The following is a 17,035-nucleotide window of genomic DNA, read 5'->3' on the forward strand; positions in this document are numbered from 1 at the left end:
CCTTCATCCTCTTCATTCACCATCATATTCTTTTCAAGAGTTAAATATGAAAATATAAACATAAAGTATGCATTCATCAGACTTCATCATTATTTCTATTTGCTTTAGAATCAGTGTTGTAGGTTAATACTTCCATCTCCAGGAATTTGAGCCAGGTCTGTCTTGTCCATTGCACAATTTTGCTCCTCTAGTTTGATCAGGCTTCCTATCTGCTTTGATAAAGCATGTAATGACTGTTGAAAAGTTATAGTATACCCACAGTTACATAACTACTACTACTTTCACGGAGATCCTTCTTCTGCCACTTTGTGAACTTTGTTGATTCTTCCAATGAGAATATTTTCCTTTTCCCGAAGTTTTGCTGCAATGTCACTCTGAAAAGAAAAATTAATGTGATAGTTTCCTGTGATTTTGCTTCTTATGCAAGTATTATTCCAATGACTTAATATGCACATTAAAGCAAAACAAGAATACCAAGAGTGCAGTGAGGAATAATATATGCCTTTCCCATGCTGAAAGAGAAATATGTTGTAGTATTGTAGTAGTGAATAGAGATATGGAAATGAAACAAAAACTGCAAAAGGAAAATGGCACGTTGAAAGCAAAGTTGAATGGGAGTGCTAATAATCATGTTATTGTGATTTGGTAACAGCATACAAAGTTTTAAGTAGATCAGTTGGGATCAGAAGTAGATCTCCAGATAAGAATCAAATGAAAAAAAAAAAAAAATAAATAAAAACAGAAAAAAAGAATCATTGAATCAAACTTCCTAACTTCCAAACTTTGCAAGGGTCAGGATGACCTATAGCCATCATGTTTCGTTTGTCTTCATGCATAAACTTTCCATTCAAATGACTTCTTCTCAATAACCAATATACCCAGTGTGCTGATATTTGGCCAGTAGCATGACTGGATGAAAGGCTACCAAGCTTGTTTAAGGAAAGACCTTGACCAACTTTGAGGGTCACAAGGGTCAAATATGTAAAAATCGTTGACTTCTCAATAACAATCAAAAGGCCAAGGGTGCTGATATTGGGCTTGTAGCATGCTAGAATGATGGGCTATCAAGTTCGTTAATTTTATTAAACCTTGACGTACTTTTAAGGTCACAGGGGTCAAATGTGCTGAAGTCTTAAAACAATTTTTTAATTAATAACCAAAAGGGCCAGGGTGCTGATAATGGGCCTGTAGCATAATGGGATTAATGGCTACCAAAAGTGTTGAAATAAATGTCCTTGACATGCTTTCAAGGCCACAGAGGTCAAATGAGATTGTAAAATTTCATTTTCAACAAGTTATATGTCCAGAGTCATGATATTTTTGTTGTTGCAGAAAATATTTTTATGAACTGACAAAGCCTTCTTTTTAAGCTGTAGAATAGTTGAGCAGTTTAGGTCTATTTGGCCTCTTTCATATATAGATCTGACTGTTAAGGACCATAGGCCTCTTATTAAGTTTGCATGATTAATGTATATATCACATTTCATTATCCTAGTTGAAATGTTGGCAAAGTTTTGCTCCAAAATTTTAACAAAGGGCAATTAGATTGCAATTATGAGGTTGCAGGCCCTAACATTGTCATTTTCATGGAGCAAAAAAACAGTTGATTATTCAAATTTTCCATAAATGACTAACCCTCATGGGTTAAGTGGCACACCACCATTCAGTACTGATTATGTTTACCTGTGATGGGTCTAGTGACACACAGCCATTCAGTACTGATGTTTACCTGTGATTTTTCTAGTGACACACAGCCATTCAGCACTGACAATGTTTACCTGTGATCGGTCTAGTGACACACAGCCATTCAGTACTGACAATGTTTACCTGTGATGTATCTAGTGACACACAGCCATTCAGTACTGACAATGTTTACCTGTGATGTATCTAGTGACACACCCATTCAGTACTGACAATGTTTACCTGTGATGTGTCTAGTGATACACATCAATTCAGTACTGACAATGTTTACCTGTGATGGGTCTGATGACACACAGCCATTCAGCACTGACAATGTTTACCTGTGATCGGTCTAGTGACACACAGCCATTCAGTACTGACAATGTTTACCTGTGATGTATCTAGTGACACACAGCCATTCAGTACTGACAATGTTTACCTGTGATGTATCTAGTAACACACCCATTCAGTACTGACAATGTTTACCTGTGATGTGTCTAGTGATACACATCAATTCAGTACTGACAATGTTTACCTGTGATGGGTCTGATGACACACAGCCATTCAGTACTGATAATGTTTACTGTGATGGGTCTGATGACACACAGCCATTCAGTACTGACAATGTTTACCTGTGAGGGGTCTGACGACACACAGCCATTCATTACCGACAATGTTTACCTGTGATGGGTCTGATGACACACATCAATTCAGTACTGACAATGTTTACCTGTGATGTATCTAGTGACAAATGGCCATTCAGTACTGACAATGTTTACCTCTGATGGGTGTGATGACACACAGCCATTCAGTACTGATAATGTTTACCTGTGATGGGTCTGATGACACACAGCCATTCAGCACTGACAATGTTTACCTGTGATCAGTCTAGTGACACACAGCCATTCAGTACTGACAATGTTTACCTGTGATGTATCTAGTGACACACCCATTCAGTACTGACAATGTTTACCTGTGATGTATCTAGTGACACACCCATTCAGTACTGACAATGTTTACCTGTGATGTGTCTAGTGATACACATCAATTCAGTACTGACAATGTTTACCTGTGATGGGTCTGATGACACACAGCCATTCAGTACTGATAATGTTTACTGTGATGGGTCTGATGACACACAGCCATTCAGTACTGACAATGTTTACCTGTGAGGGGTCTGACGACACACAGCCATTCAGTACCGACAATGTTTACCTGTGATGGGTCTGATGACACACATCAATTCAGTACTGACAATGTTTACCTGTGATGTATCTAGTGACAAATGGCCATTCAGTACTGACAATGTTTACCTCTGATGGGTCTGACGACACACAGCCATTCAGTACTGACAATGTTTACCTGTGATGTGTCTTATGACACACAGCCATTCAGTACTGACAATGTTTACCTCTGATGGGTCTGACGACACACAGCCATTCAGTACTGACAATGTTTACCTGTGATGTATCTAGTAGCACACCACCATTCAGTACTGACAATGTTTACCTGTGATGTGTCTAGTGACACAAAGCCATTCAGTATTGACAATGTTTACCTGTGATGGGTGTGATGACACACAGCCATTCAGTACTGACAATGTTTACCTGTGATGTATCTAGTGACACACAGCCATTCAGTATTGACAATGTTTACCTGTGATGGGTGTGATGACACACAGCCATTCAGTACTGATAATGTTTACCTGTGATGGGTGTGATGACACACAGCCATTCAGTACTGATAATGTTTACCTGTGATGGGTCTGATGACACACAGCCATTCAGTACTGACAATGTTTACCTGTGAGGGGTCTGACGACACACAGCCATTCAGTACCGACAATGTTTACCTGTGATGGGTCTGATGACACACATCAATTCTGTACTGACAATGTTTACCTGTGATGGGTCTGATGACACACAGCCATTCAGTTCTGACAATGTTTTACTTGTGATGGGTCTGATGACATACAGCCATTCAGTACTGACGTTTACCTGTAATGGGTGTGATGACACACACCCATTCAGTAATGACAATGTTTACCTGTAACGGGTCCAGTAGCTCTTTTGCTACACTCTCTATGACCTGTCGTACATCATCTACTGTGAGTTCAGAGAAAATGTCTGTGTCCAATTTAGTCTCCAAGTCCTCCATTGCTTTGTCTCCTTCATCCACCTGAAATTGATCAATATCTTTCAAATATATGTAAAAAAAAAAAAATTAAGATGCCTTTCTCAATCTTCATTCAAGAATTTTGAATCACTTTAAAGACCACACAAGCGTATAGATATTCACAGAGGTATGTCCCTAAGTCATTGTGAACTTCCATACAGAATAAGTTTATTGTAAGGCCATTAATGTTTAACCATTAATAAAGATTAACCTTGTTTGTAAATAGCTCTGTTAATTCCCTGAACAACATTGTCACGCTTACTGATTACACAATCCTAGGTTTATCTGTTCACTATTCCCCAGAAATAACACCTATCATGTTAAATACATAGTTCACTTCATTAGAATATGTAATAGCAATTTGATTAAGAAGATGCACACTTGTAGATCTGTATAACTGTATATCACTTAGAACTGCTTGTTTCATGGCTTCTTTTTAGTTATTTAGATTACCAGGTAATTTCATAAACATTAAATTTAATCAAATGCAAAATGATGATTTTTTTACAAGTGTGTAATGCAGTTAGGATATGGGGCAATACAATATCATACATGTTAAAGGGAGACCCTTAGACACTTTATGTGCAGAGATAAATGCATGTATTTCTCATTAACACAAAAATGACAAAGCTGGTTTCCAAGCCATAAACAGGAAATCAGACATGTTGTCATCTTAATTGGTTGAAATAGTATTTTTTTTCAACAGGATTTGGCAACATGTGCTTCAAACTAAGGTTTGTAAAGAAACATTTTATCCAATTAATGGGTCGGTCATTCTCATTCTGTGCTGTGTTCCAGCAACCACCTGATTACATATGCAGGTTTTTGCTTTGTTTTTTTAACCACATTTAACTTCCACACACAACACCATAAAGTACTTGCTGATAGAATGTGCTGTAATCTGAATAAAGTAGCTGTATAACATTACATCTTTACTTTTTCCTCAGGTTAAATAAGTGAAAGAATACATACATTTGATTTTAAAAATGGTTAATGTGGAGGTAACATTATGTGATAAAAAATATTAGTAAACAACAAAGATATGGGTCTATGGGTAAATGTTAGTAAAATGTTAGTAAAACAGTTCAGTCAAAAGGCAAAAGAAAACTTTAAAAATTAGTCAAATTTTCACAAACATTTTAAAAGTCCCTGAAAATATACATCAAACTCACAATTTTTGCACATGAAAACAAATGTAAATAATTTTGACGGAGAGAAGATGTGATCATAAGTCAGAATATATCCTACACAAAGTTTATCATACTAAACCACAGTTGGCATTTAGGTCAACCATTGGATTTTTGTGGAGAGCTGATTATCAATCCCATTATTTTCATATACTCTGAAATTGAGGATTTATGTTGTGACATATAAGATAAGGCGTTCCGACCAGCCAGGGATGGCTTGTTATGCAATACATCTTACAGTGTTCAACAGGGATGTCAGAAGGATATGTTAGGAAATGAAAATTTGCAGAAATGGATGAGGAAGTAAATGAATATAGAGGGAGTCTAATATGACCTAACAAGGTCTAGTTTTACTATAAAGTAGGGAAGTAACTTCTATAAAGAGTATTTAAGTGCTGATCATATCTTCTACAAGATACTACTGTTCATTTCATTCAATTTTTCAATGGAAAGCAATATAAAAGAGACTGCTAGCCCATCCACATATCACTTCAATGTACTAAGTGTTTGTCACTGTGAGCAAAACCTTCTTCTGCAGCTTAGATTTTGGTTATGTGTCAGTCTCAATGAGTGAAGTGAATTTTTCAACATACATTTATATACATATGGACATTTTGTGTATGAATTATACAGTTCATGGTGTATCAGTACAGGGTCATCAATGATTCATTGACTAACCTTGATTTGATCTTTAGTCACAGAGTTACATGTAGGCTGGGTCCAGAACAAATGAAATGTGGATAGGCTGATGAGCTTAGCTTTTTAACAGGAACTAAACAGAGCTATATAAGCATCTTACCTCTCCTGCAAAACCACCTTCACTTTTAACTACCTGCTTAATGGTGAGAGGATATAACATATGGAGACCAGCAATGATATTGAAGATCTACATACCTACAGGTTTATTGTCAATAGGATTTTAGTTTTTAATGTTCACAAAAAATGGAGAAAAGTTGTCAGATCACATACATTCATTTGGATAAAAAATAAATCTGGAAGTTGAATATTTAGAGTTTTTATTGTAAATCAGTTCTAGAATATCAATTCCGTACCAGTCTATTTCTCAATGTAGGCCTTTTTCAATGTTTTTCAATGGTAAAATAACTTGCCATTACCTTACGGTCATTCGCGAGGATTTCATGTAAATTACAGGAATCAGATACACTTTCTGAACTTCATGGAATTACATATCCAATGGAAGGAGATGGTTGCAGTTGTTTGAAGCCTGTCCACCACTGATTATTTACATCTATGGTTTTAGTGTGTTAACTATGATTATTTTAAACACTTCCATCCAGTATGATCATTATCATTTAAAGTGCCAATCTGTCCCATCTACATCTAGTGCTCACCAGCAAACAACAACATCAGGGTTGTAAGATTTCATTTCACAGAACCATATACTTTTTTTTTTTTAGTACTGTAATGGTTGGTATTTAATAAAACCATATACTGTAAATGTTGGTATTTCACAGAACAATATACTGTAATGGTTGGTATTTAATAGAACCATTCACTGTAAAGGCTTGAATTTTACAGAACTTGTATACACTTAAAAGGTTGGTATTTTATAGAACCATACACTGTAAAGGCTAGAATTTTACAGAACCATACACTTAAAAGGTTGGTATTTCACAGAAATATACACTGTTAAGTTTGGTATTTAATAGAACCATTCACTGTAAAGGCTAGAATTTTATAGAACCATACACTAAAATGGTTGGTATTTCATAGAACCATACACTAAAATGGTTGGTATTTCATAGAACCATACACTAAAATGGTTGGTATTTCATAGAACCATACACTAAAATGGTTGGTATTTCATAGAACCATACACTAAAATGGTTGGTATTTCATAGAACCATACACTAAAATGGTTGGTATATTCAAGGATTCCATTTTTTCACAAGGATGGATTAAAATATTTAAAACAGAAATAAAGACCAAAAAAATTTATGACTTGGTAATTTACAATGTTTCACGAATTCTAATTGAAACATACATGTGCATCCTTTTCATAAAGGTTATCAGAAGATTGAAAATTTGAACCAAGGAAGAAAACAACGTTTAAAGAATACCGTCATAAATTTTTGAAACTAGATATAAATGTAGATTTCTGTTTAATGGTGATGAAGTGATGGACTACAAATTCAACAGTGTTTTAGGTATCTTTGTACCAAATTCTACATCCTGCTAATTATTGTATGTCATATGTCACACATGTGTGGATGGTAAGGTGTAAAAGTACCTCAGGTTCTGGTGTAGGGGGAGGAGTAGCTATATAGGAGGCAAACATCTCCTCGGACACGCCTTCATCCAGGGGTGGGGGAAAGGGTACACTCGCAGGCTTGGCTGTCTCTATCTCCAACTGTAGAACATAACAGACAATAGATGTACTAGTAAAACAGGTTTCCTGGTAATGGTTTGTAAACATTTCTAAATGATAAACCTATAGTTCAGAACTTCAGATATATAAATGCATACTTGAAGGCAAATACTGACAGTATTGTATGCTGATTACTTCTGATTAAAATATGATATGTAGAGTGTTAGATGATAATGATCCATGTTAAACAACAGTGATAATGGCTGTATATAGTCTTAGCAGATGTTGTATTAAACACTTTAATAATGTGACTACAATATTAACAGCATATTCAAGAATCACATGAAATACAACAGGTCAATCATAAAACAAATGGAGCAGTAAGTTACTCTTCTGAAGCTTCAAATTAATGTAGAAGACATATAACACATGGCATATTATATAAGATACATATCTGTACTTACATCAGTACCAATGATTTCCTCAGCTTGGGTTTGAGTAAACATTAATTCATACAGCTTATAGTGTTGAAAAAGACTGAAAAACAAAACCAAAAAAACAATTTAGTCGTAACATTTCTAAGTAACTTTTAGGCTTTACAAATGAACAGTATTCATATATATGCTACTACAAGTGATATTGAATATAAATGTGAAAAACTTGTTTTTTTAACTCTTAATCTTGTCTAAAGATCTCTTTCAGTAAATCCACTTTGTAAACTCAGTGGTAGGTTTTATTATCATATTATGAAAAAATGCATGCTTTTCTAAAAATCATTTTGATTCACTAGGTTTTAAAAAGAGTTACTACTACCCTTTGTTTTCTTAGCATTTTAATCTTTTCCAGAGATTTTTTCTACCAGTTTTCAATCTTTCTCTTTTAGTATTTGGAATAATTTGCTGCCAAGGAAGAGATTTCTCCTTGTTATTTGAATTTTTCTTTTTATTATGAAAATCATTTTGAGATCCAACAATTGCAATAAATTTCAGCTAAACCTTTCAGTCTTCATTAAATAAAATAAATTAAATGCAATTGTGCTTTCTCAGTGGTGATTTCTTAAGACAATTATTGTTTTGCTTCCATATCTTTATTAAATTCTAAACAATAATGAAGATGACTTAATGGTATATTGTGCACCCTGTAGTACTCAGGTTGATTACCTCCTATCACTGATACCCCTCACACTATTTTAAAAAACCTGTCTTCGAGAAAACAATACTGGTTCTGTGTCTTGCATGTTGATAATCATTTCCTGTTTTATTAACCATTCAATATTTTTTTATTCAGACAAGATATCGTGTATAGTATCCTAGCAAGTTTTCCATTAAATCAGCAAGAGTGGATCATGGCTTATAAATAATGACACTGCTTACTTACCAAGTGCTGACGTAGATTGTTAAGGCTTTAGCCTGTTGTGTATTGAAGAAATCTAAACCAGCCGACTTAATTTCCTGATACTCTGGATCAATCCCAATTAACATTTTCTTAAATTCTTTCAAGTTGTCTACCATTGCCATATGTTGTTCTGTGAATTAAAAACAACATTACAGATGTAAGTTTTCATAATAACATGCAATGAAAACTTCATTTTAATAATTACTCTAGTTTCAGAGCCATAAAATCTAGACACTTTGGCCATAGAATTCCAAAACAGCCTACATATTTATATAGAAACAACATGTTTTCAGGTGTAACTTTAATGATAATATTGTAATGAATTAAAAAAAACCAATATTAATGACATTGTCTGGATGTCAAAAACACATCCACTCATCAATATGAATGCCTAGTTGAAGATTGAGGTTCTACGCTGTAGTTATAAAACCAAGTCTGCATTTACATGATATAAAAAAAAAATGTAATTTACATATTGATTTATAAAGTTCTTTTATCTATGTTCTCTTGAATGTATATCGATTTTCCTTCTCAAATACAAGTATACTTATTACATTGTTAATATCAGGTTATTGAGTCTGTACTAATTAAAAAGTGATTCACAGGGCTAATACATGGGCCTCTTTAGGAATATTTGAGGTCATTATAGTCTGTCTAGGTATCTTTCTCTGGGTCAATAGATATATTACTTTTACCTAACAGTAAGATTAATTCCAACATGATGTTTCACTCTTAACTTGAGTCAGGCTTACAACTGGTAATGAATCATGTACCTTAACAATTAGAGGTTTGATTTTTTCATTTCAAATTGATGATTTTTTTTTCATTCTTCTGTACCTGTTGTGACCAGCCAATCCCTAGTTCAAAACCAACTGATTATAACAGGTAGTTTTACTTTACAGTGTAGAAGTGTGGGACTACATTATATCAGTTACATGATGTAATTACCACTGGGAAGACATTTAAACTCTGTAGATTAACACTGAGATAAATCCAACAATTCTATTGAAAAGGATTTCTGAGTTTGTTTTGTCTGACATCCAGCTACATACAGGGAGTAAGGTAAACCTTACACACTGATAACAGATATGGATTATAAACATAACACTTGAAGTTGCTTATTATCTGCTGCATTCAATGTTGTATATGGTGTAAATGGATTCATTTTGTTAACAGCCATTTAACTGGTCTATGGAGTCTCGGCCCAAGCATGCTACTTGTCAAGAATGATGGCCCCTTGTCCCTTTTGGTTTGAAAGTGGAAAGGTGTTTGAAATGTTTTAATAAAGGACCTTTGGTATAGATTATGATAATTTATTTGAATCTTGATGCCTGTAGTCCCAGAATGCTGATCAATAACAAGGCCCTTGGCCTACACTGATAAATGAGAAGAAATTTGAAGATTTAAATACATAATATGATGCCAGTGATCTAAGATCAAAATCATTCTGATCTGTTTGAACAAACATTGAAGCCCTTCATCCCCTTTGGCCAGATATCATGATCCTAGACTTTATAGTTACTGACAATGGTTACCTTGACAGTTTGTCAAGGTCATTCCTTTGAATTTTAATTTTAGAGCCTTTTATCTTAGCAAGCTACTGGCAAAATATCATGACCCTCAGCCATTTGGTTACTGGCAACTCACACTGTGACATTCACACCAAAGTGAACTTGAAATTGTGCCAAGGTCATTCCTTTGAACAAACTGCTTAATAAATATGACCATTATTATATCCACACGAAAAAGTTGAGAGGTATAAACCTGACACTATCAGAGAGGGAAATTTTACACCATTATGATTATCCAACTCTGCATGAGGGGCACCGAGTGTGAAAATTTACCCAACATAACAAGAACAGAGAGACATATTAGACACCCACCTTTCACATTATCCAGTAGTGTGTGTATAACTGTGAAGAAGCCTGACAGTTGTTGAGGATGGAAGCCTTGTTCTTTACCCCACCACACAGCCCCAGTGTAGTAATCTAGCACTCCAGCATCACGCAGGTCTGTAGTGTAGTTGTGTAGTTTGAAAATATCACATAATGTTCTGGAAAATAAATGTACAACACCACTGAGTCTTGAAATCATGATTAATTTTTGTTGTGTTTTATCAGGGTTAACATCCTTGCAACAGCCACGGTCAAATGAGGGTGGGTGTCAAGAGGGACACCAACATACAGCATCATATGAGGATGGGTATAAAGAGGGACACTAACATACAGCATCATAAGAAGAGTCAAGGGAGACACCAACAGCCAGGGGCATGTGAGGATTGGTATAAAGAGGAACACTAACCGCCAATATCATAAGAAGACAGGTATCGAGGAAGACACTAATAGCCAGGGGCATGTGAGGATGGGTGTCATGGGAGACACCAACAGACAGGGTTATATGAGGATGGGGATCATGGGATACCAATAGATAGTGTCATATGAAGACAGATAGGTGTCAAGGGAGACACCAACAACCAGGGGCATGTGAGGATGGGTGTCATGGGAGACACCAACAGACAGGGTTATATGAGGACGGGGATCATTGGATACCAACAGATAGTGTCATATGAAGACAGGTGTCAAGGGGACATCATCAGTCGGGGCATGTGAGGATGGGTGTCAAGAGGGACACCAACAGTCAGGGTCAAATGAGGATAGATTTCAAGAGGGACACAAACAGCAAGGGTCATATGAAGATAGGTGTCAATGGAAACACCAACAGCCAGGACCATACAAGGATGGGTATCTAGAGGGACAATAAGAATGGAAAATAGAATGTAGAGAAAGGCTGACAGGAAAGAAATATTGAAATTACTAAATAATGTCTAAAATTAGCAAAGAAACCTAGACTTACATTTGTATTTCATCAACATCTTGCCCAAGAAGTGTTTTGCATTGATCTTCTGATAGAATTTTGTATGCAAAGCTTCCTTCTTTCTCATCAGCTTCATCATCCTGAAAAAGAAGTAATATATATATATAACTATCAGGTATGTTACTGTTGTAAAGGTGACCAATCATGTTTTGAATAAATGAAGTTTATAATGCATCCTATTAGAACATGTGTATTCAGAAGTGTTAATGTCTGTAAACAAAACTCTGTTTCACAGAGTGAACCACTTATAATTACACAACAATTAGCTGAACATTCCAAGTCCATCAGATTGTCAGCAGTGACTACGACACACTCAACACTATCACTGAGCAAAACAGTGTGTGACATGACGTAATTTACAGTAAATGTGACAGCTATCTCAGCACTGCAGTTATTAAATATAACTTTTTGAATGAAGAAAATAATCTTAGTCTGGCACTGAACATCAGCAGAATTAAGTCAAAATGCATGTTTACCCCAATGACTATACACTTGACTGCTGAAACACAAACCTTTTTTTATTTCGTGACACCAGTGAATGCCAACAATTTGAAAGAAATGTATTGACTGAAATGTGATATACTGCATTTGTACAACAACATCTTTCAAACATTTCAATATACATTTTCTATCTGGTAAAAATTTTATATTGATGATGCTAGTACATTTATGGTATTACATACATTATATATTTATAAACATCAACATCAATCATTGATAGTCCCTATTTGTTCATTTTTGTTTAAATTCTTCTTTCCAGCCAACATCATAAAAAGGTCTTACAGTCAGATAACAAAGGATTCATAGACAATGACTTCACCATTATGAATGATTTATGTTATGAACAGCAACTACTTGCAATTTTATGATGTCAATGTTCATGAGTGTTTCACACTGTGAGAATTATGATTCTAAGCACTGAATCCATTCGGAATTCAGTTGTTTTGAAAATTGCTTATGATATTGTTCAAGTTTATATTCTTTTAAAATAAAAGTAAATAACTGTTGCATTATCTGAGAAGTGAATGAATATACTAGATTGCTGCTATCTACACCGACAACAGTAACAATATATTTCCTTTCATTTACCGACTGTTTATGTATCACTATTCAATCGCCTTTCTAAAATACAATATCATATTTATTATCTTTTTTTGTTTTCTGTCCTGATATATTTCACTTCTAATCAATACATATCTATAGCGGATGACCCAGACGTGGTTATTTAAGAATACAGCCGTATTATCTGAGTGCGTGTGGTCGCAGCACTGTCTAACGTTGTTTACAAATATTAACATCGCTCTATAACCAAAGTTAAATTGCCATTATTTAAGCTTAGCAGTGCTTACTCCTTCAAGGGTAACTTTTTTCTTATTTTTAGAGTCGCCTTTCGCCTGTGATGAATTGGAAAGGGAGCTTTTGCTCCCCTTTCCACCAACTTTTTGGCCTTTCGCCGCCATTTTGTTGCTATGTACGTTTTCACTTTCCTACTCTCTTGACTTGAAGAGTTCTAACTGTGTATGTATACTTACTTGCTTCTTTCCCTTGTCCTTTCCACGGGACTGAAAAAAAGAATTGAAATTAAAGTTTGCTTTAATGTCATAGATACACAATCATATAATTGGTTTGATAATTGCAGGAGGCGAATATATCTCATTCGTTTACCATAAATGATGCATAATATTTAAATATCAACAGGCTTAAAAATAAACATGATATACATATAGAGAGCCCATTTATGTAAGCTATATTATTACCTTGAAATTTTGAAGACGAGGGTAGCAGTACCCAAAATGGAACATTTAGTAAAATGCGTCAGTTTATATAATAAAAATGATAATAACATATAATTCAAAATTACTTTTACTTGTTTTATGAACATATCCGTGTCACCAATGGTTTTAGTAACTGTACGTCTATTTCCCAGGATTTCCTTTTGTTTACAATGGCTGCATCAATATAACCTTATGAATAATTGTCTGCTTTAAATTTCGTTATAATAGGCATAGAATTTTTTTACTTGGATTGCAAAATATGCGTCAAATTTACGAAAAATATTTCAGTTTTGCAGGACTATAGTTTTTCCTCTCCGTCCACTATTACTACTATAGTTTCTTCATTACTTACCTGATTTTTACAAATTTTACACACTTATAACAAACTTGTACAAATGACACTAACGAATTATTACACGTTGGTGATGATACTGTGTTAATTAGCGATACCCACGATGCTTGTATAGATGATGATGAGGAAGTGGGATATTTACAAGAATGGGCGAGTATCACACTACTAGGCAGAGGAGTTGACATATTGATAGGGAAGTGAAAGTATTACAAAACGAAACAGACATAAAAAAAAATCAAGATTATCGCGTGGTCGGGAAGGTAGGGGGTCACCTGACCGAACACGTGGATTTTTTATGGGCATTCCGGTTTCTTCTATCAATAATAACGCTTGCGCGCCTACATCCAGGCTAACAAGAATCATTAGTATAAATTAAATTTACCTGGTTAACAATTATTGTAAAATAATAAGTTGAAGTATACGTAGTCAGAGCATTGCCTGACAAGTAAAAGTATTATAACAGTGGTAGCTGACAAGGAGTCAGTATAGTGACAGGAAAGTGGAAAAATTGAAAATTACAATAGGTACTTAACTGGGAAGTCAGATATTACAAATACATAGCGGACAGTGAAATTAAGAGTATTGACAGAAATCCGACTTTATCTCAGTACGTCACCTGATGAGGTCGGAGTGTTGACAGGAAAGTGGAAATATTACACAATGGACCTGACAGGAAATTCAGAATAAGGACAATAGGTGTGATACCGGAAAGTGTGACAGTAGTACCTGATAAGAATAGATAGAGTATCGACAGGAAAGTGATATTTTAACGCTGCATTTCCGGAAATAAATTCAAGCCTAATATAAGCAGAAACAAATCCTTTTTTCAATCAATAAAACATATTTGATTCATCCTCTATGGTTTGCCGTAGATGAGGAATCCGTATAGCAACGAGAGTTCGTTAACACCTGTTTAATACCAAGTGAAATGTAATCCCGTATCGATATAATGAAATAGGTATTAACTGTTCAATCAATGCGAGAGAGAGAGAGAGAGAGAGAGAGAGAGAGAGAGAGAGAGAGAGAGAGAGAGAGAGAGAGAGAGAGAGAGAGAGGAGGGGTGTCTTAGTAGGTATCTTGTATTAAAGTATAGCTTATCATGTCACTCGAGACACGCAAGGGAAAATCACGAAAATCTAATATTATGATATTAAATACAATGTTTTTTATAAGTCTATAATGACGGACAAAGTCTATCGTTCTACAAATCAGCATTACAATATTCCATACACATCTCATAACATTAATCTCCCAAAACACATATATTACCTTTCCGCGTTTCGACATGTTCGTTGAACGATATTTAATCACTCTGTGGAAACAAATCTGTGAATAATGATAAAATCCAAACAGCTAACCAAGTTAGGGTCACCACATGTCAACTTCTGTAACACAAAATACACGATATGGTTTCAGGTGAAACGCGTTACAAAAAAAATCGCAGTCAAAAATCAATTTAACACAAAACAAAGTTTGCTATGTCCAATGCATAGTCGATGAGGTACATAACAGAAAGTTAATCCTATATACATCTGGATTTACCTGCAAAGGTAGTAATAATACCGTCCTATAATCCCGTCCTAATAATACGGAAGATAGATCGTCCGTTACCAGGCGATTCTACATCAAAGAATATAGACCAATCGACAACGATAAAGATTATTTACCTACACCAGCCAATACCTATGATATGTTTAAGCCGGAATAGGTATATCACCCAGGTCGGTAGTAAATAGTGTCCGCATGAGTTAACGGCAGTATTCAATTAAATCACATCGGCCAGCACCTGCCAATGACCCGCTTTATGTGCTCAAAAGACGCTATAAATTGAAGTTATTAACATTTAGTAAAATTAAAGGTATTCAGACGGTATGTCTTTTCTATTTTTATTGTATTTCAGACTGTTGAAATTAATCTAAACATTAATTTTGTTCATGTCTTACCGTAATCCCGAGCTGTTGTGTATATTGTTCGTGGCCGGTTCTAAAGGAGGCACTGGCGTGTTAAGATAATGACGGTAATGAATGGAGTAGGCTTGATACATATCGGTTTTCTAGTAGGACAATTGAATATGCTAATACGACCATTGTGAGCCCTTTTACACCAAGTATAATTAAACACGGACAAGGATCGTTTCAATATACATAATGATTATTTTACTAATGCTGGATTTGAAACAATTTAATGTTGACACGATCTTGTATGTAATACACACCGTATATCCGCACCAAGGGCCCACACCAAAAGCAGTCTCAAAAGTGGACATGTGTACTTTTGTATGATTGATATATTTGAGAGTTGATAGATACGGTTTGATGGTTTAGGATCTATTAAGAAAAAGATGGACAAGAGGAATCTGTGGGGAAGGACGTTTTGATTAAGTACTCCTTCTCAGTTTTAATTCACACATACTTGTATATTTTTCGGAAAACTGTACAAAAATTCAAGACCTTCTTGTAACAACACACAGCACATAATATGTAATGTCCCAATGAACTTCTCGAGTTCATATCAAATATCAAATACCATTTTTGTTCTCCAGTGCAAGGTTGGTCTGAGCATAAAGGAGCACGCCATTTGTTATGGTGAACCAGTTTCCGTACAGTGTATGATCTTATGTACTGGATTCCACTACCTTCAAGGAATTTTCGCAAGAGTTATTGCCCCTTTAGTTGCAAATCGGGCGTAGTTTACAACTCTTATGACCTCCCGTCAAAATCCGGAATGGAGCTCCTTGTCTCATCTTACGATGGCAATTGATGAATTAAGAAGCAAGCTGAACGAACTTTTTACAACAGTCAGCACTGTGTATACACTGTACGTTCAGTCCTAACTCTCTCTACTTTCCATCACCTCTTCCTATCCTTCTTTTGATACACCGATTTAAACAAAATACATATGTAAAATTGATTGGAAAAGTCAATGGCAAGACATCACCGTGCGACAGGCTGATTGGAACCCTCTTTTTAATATGAATAGAATATCTGTTTATATTCACCTGGTGTGTGGATCGAAAATATCTAAATAAACTTGAAACTATGAAATATTTCTATCAAAGCTTATAATCAATTTCTAATGTTAAAATGTCGACTTAAGTAGGCTAAAGTGGTACCAACTAATATATATCATGTGCTATTTTTATTGATAATTTACAATTTCCTGGTATCCGACGAATATGAAGAACAATATCAACCCTATCTACTTCCGGTTTTTGGCAAATGTTTAGTCAATAAAACTCTTTCACTTTCATTATTATAATATGACATCC

General features: G+C 35.1%; 1 protein-coding gene across 2 annotated transcripts; it reads right to left on the minus strand.

The window, feature by feature from the left end:
- Positions 1-10: 10 nt before the first annotated feature.
- Positions 11-13,100, minus strand: LOC132563876 (ciliary-associated calcium-binding coiled-coil protein 1-like). Of its 2 annotated transcripts, XM_060228637.1 has the most exons (9): positions 12,990-13,100; positions 11,620-11,720; positions 10,650-10,819; positions 8,749-8,896; positions 7,836-7,908; positions 7,294-7,413; positions 5,842-5,877; positions 3,727-3,858; positions 11-374 (listed from the first exon to the last, which is right to left on the minus strand). In XM_060228637.1, exons 1-9 carry the CDS (start codon positions 13,098-13,100, stop codon positions 282-284), a joined length of 984 nt encoding a protein of 327 aa, XP_060084620.1. In that variant the 3' UTR covers positions 11-281. The 2 variants fall into 2 exon arrangements, with proteins under 2 accessions (XP_060084620.1, XP_060084621.1); XM_060228638.1 differs by lacking the exon at positions 5,842-5,877.
- Between the last annotated feature and the right edge of the window lie 3,935 nt (positions 13,101-17,035).

This window comes from Ylistrum balloti, unplaced genomic scaffold (genome assembly GCF_031769215.1).
Source record: "Ylistrum balloti isolate Yb309-2 unplaced genomic scaffold, AGI_CSIRO_Ybal_v1 Utg371890, whole genome shotgun sequence".
Taxonomy (NCBI): domain Eukaryota; kingdom Metazoa; phylum Mollusca; class Bivalvia; order Pectinida; family Pectinidae; genus Ylistrum; species Ylistrum balloti.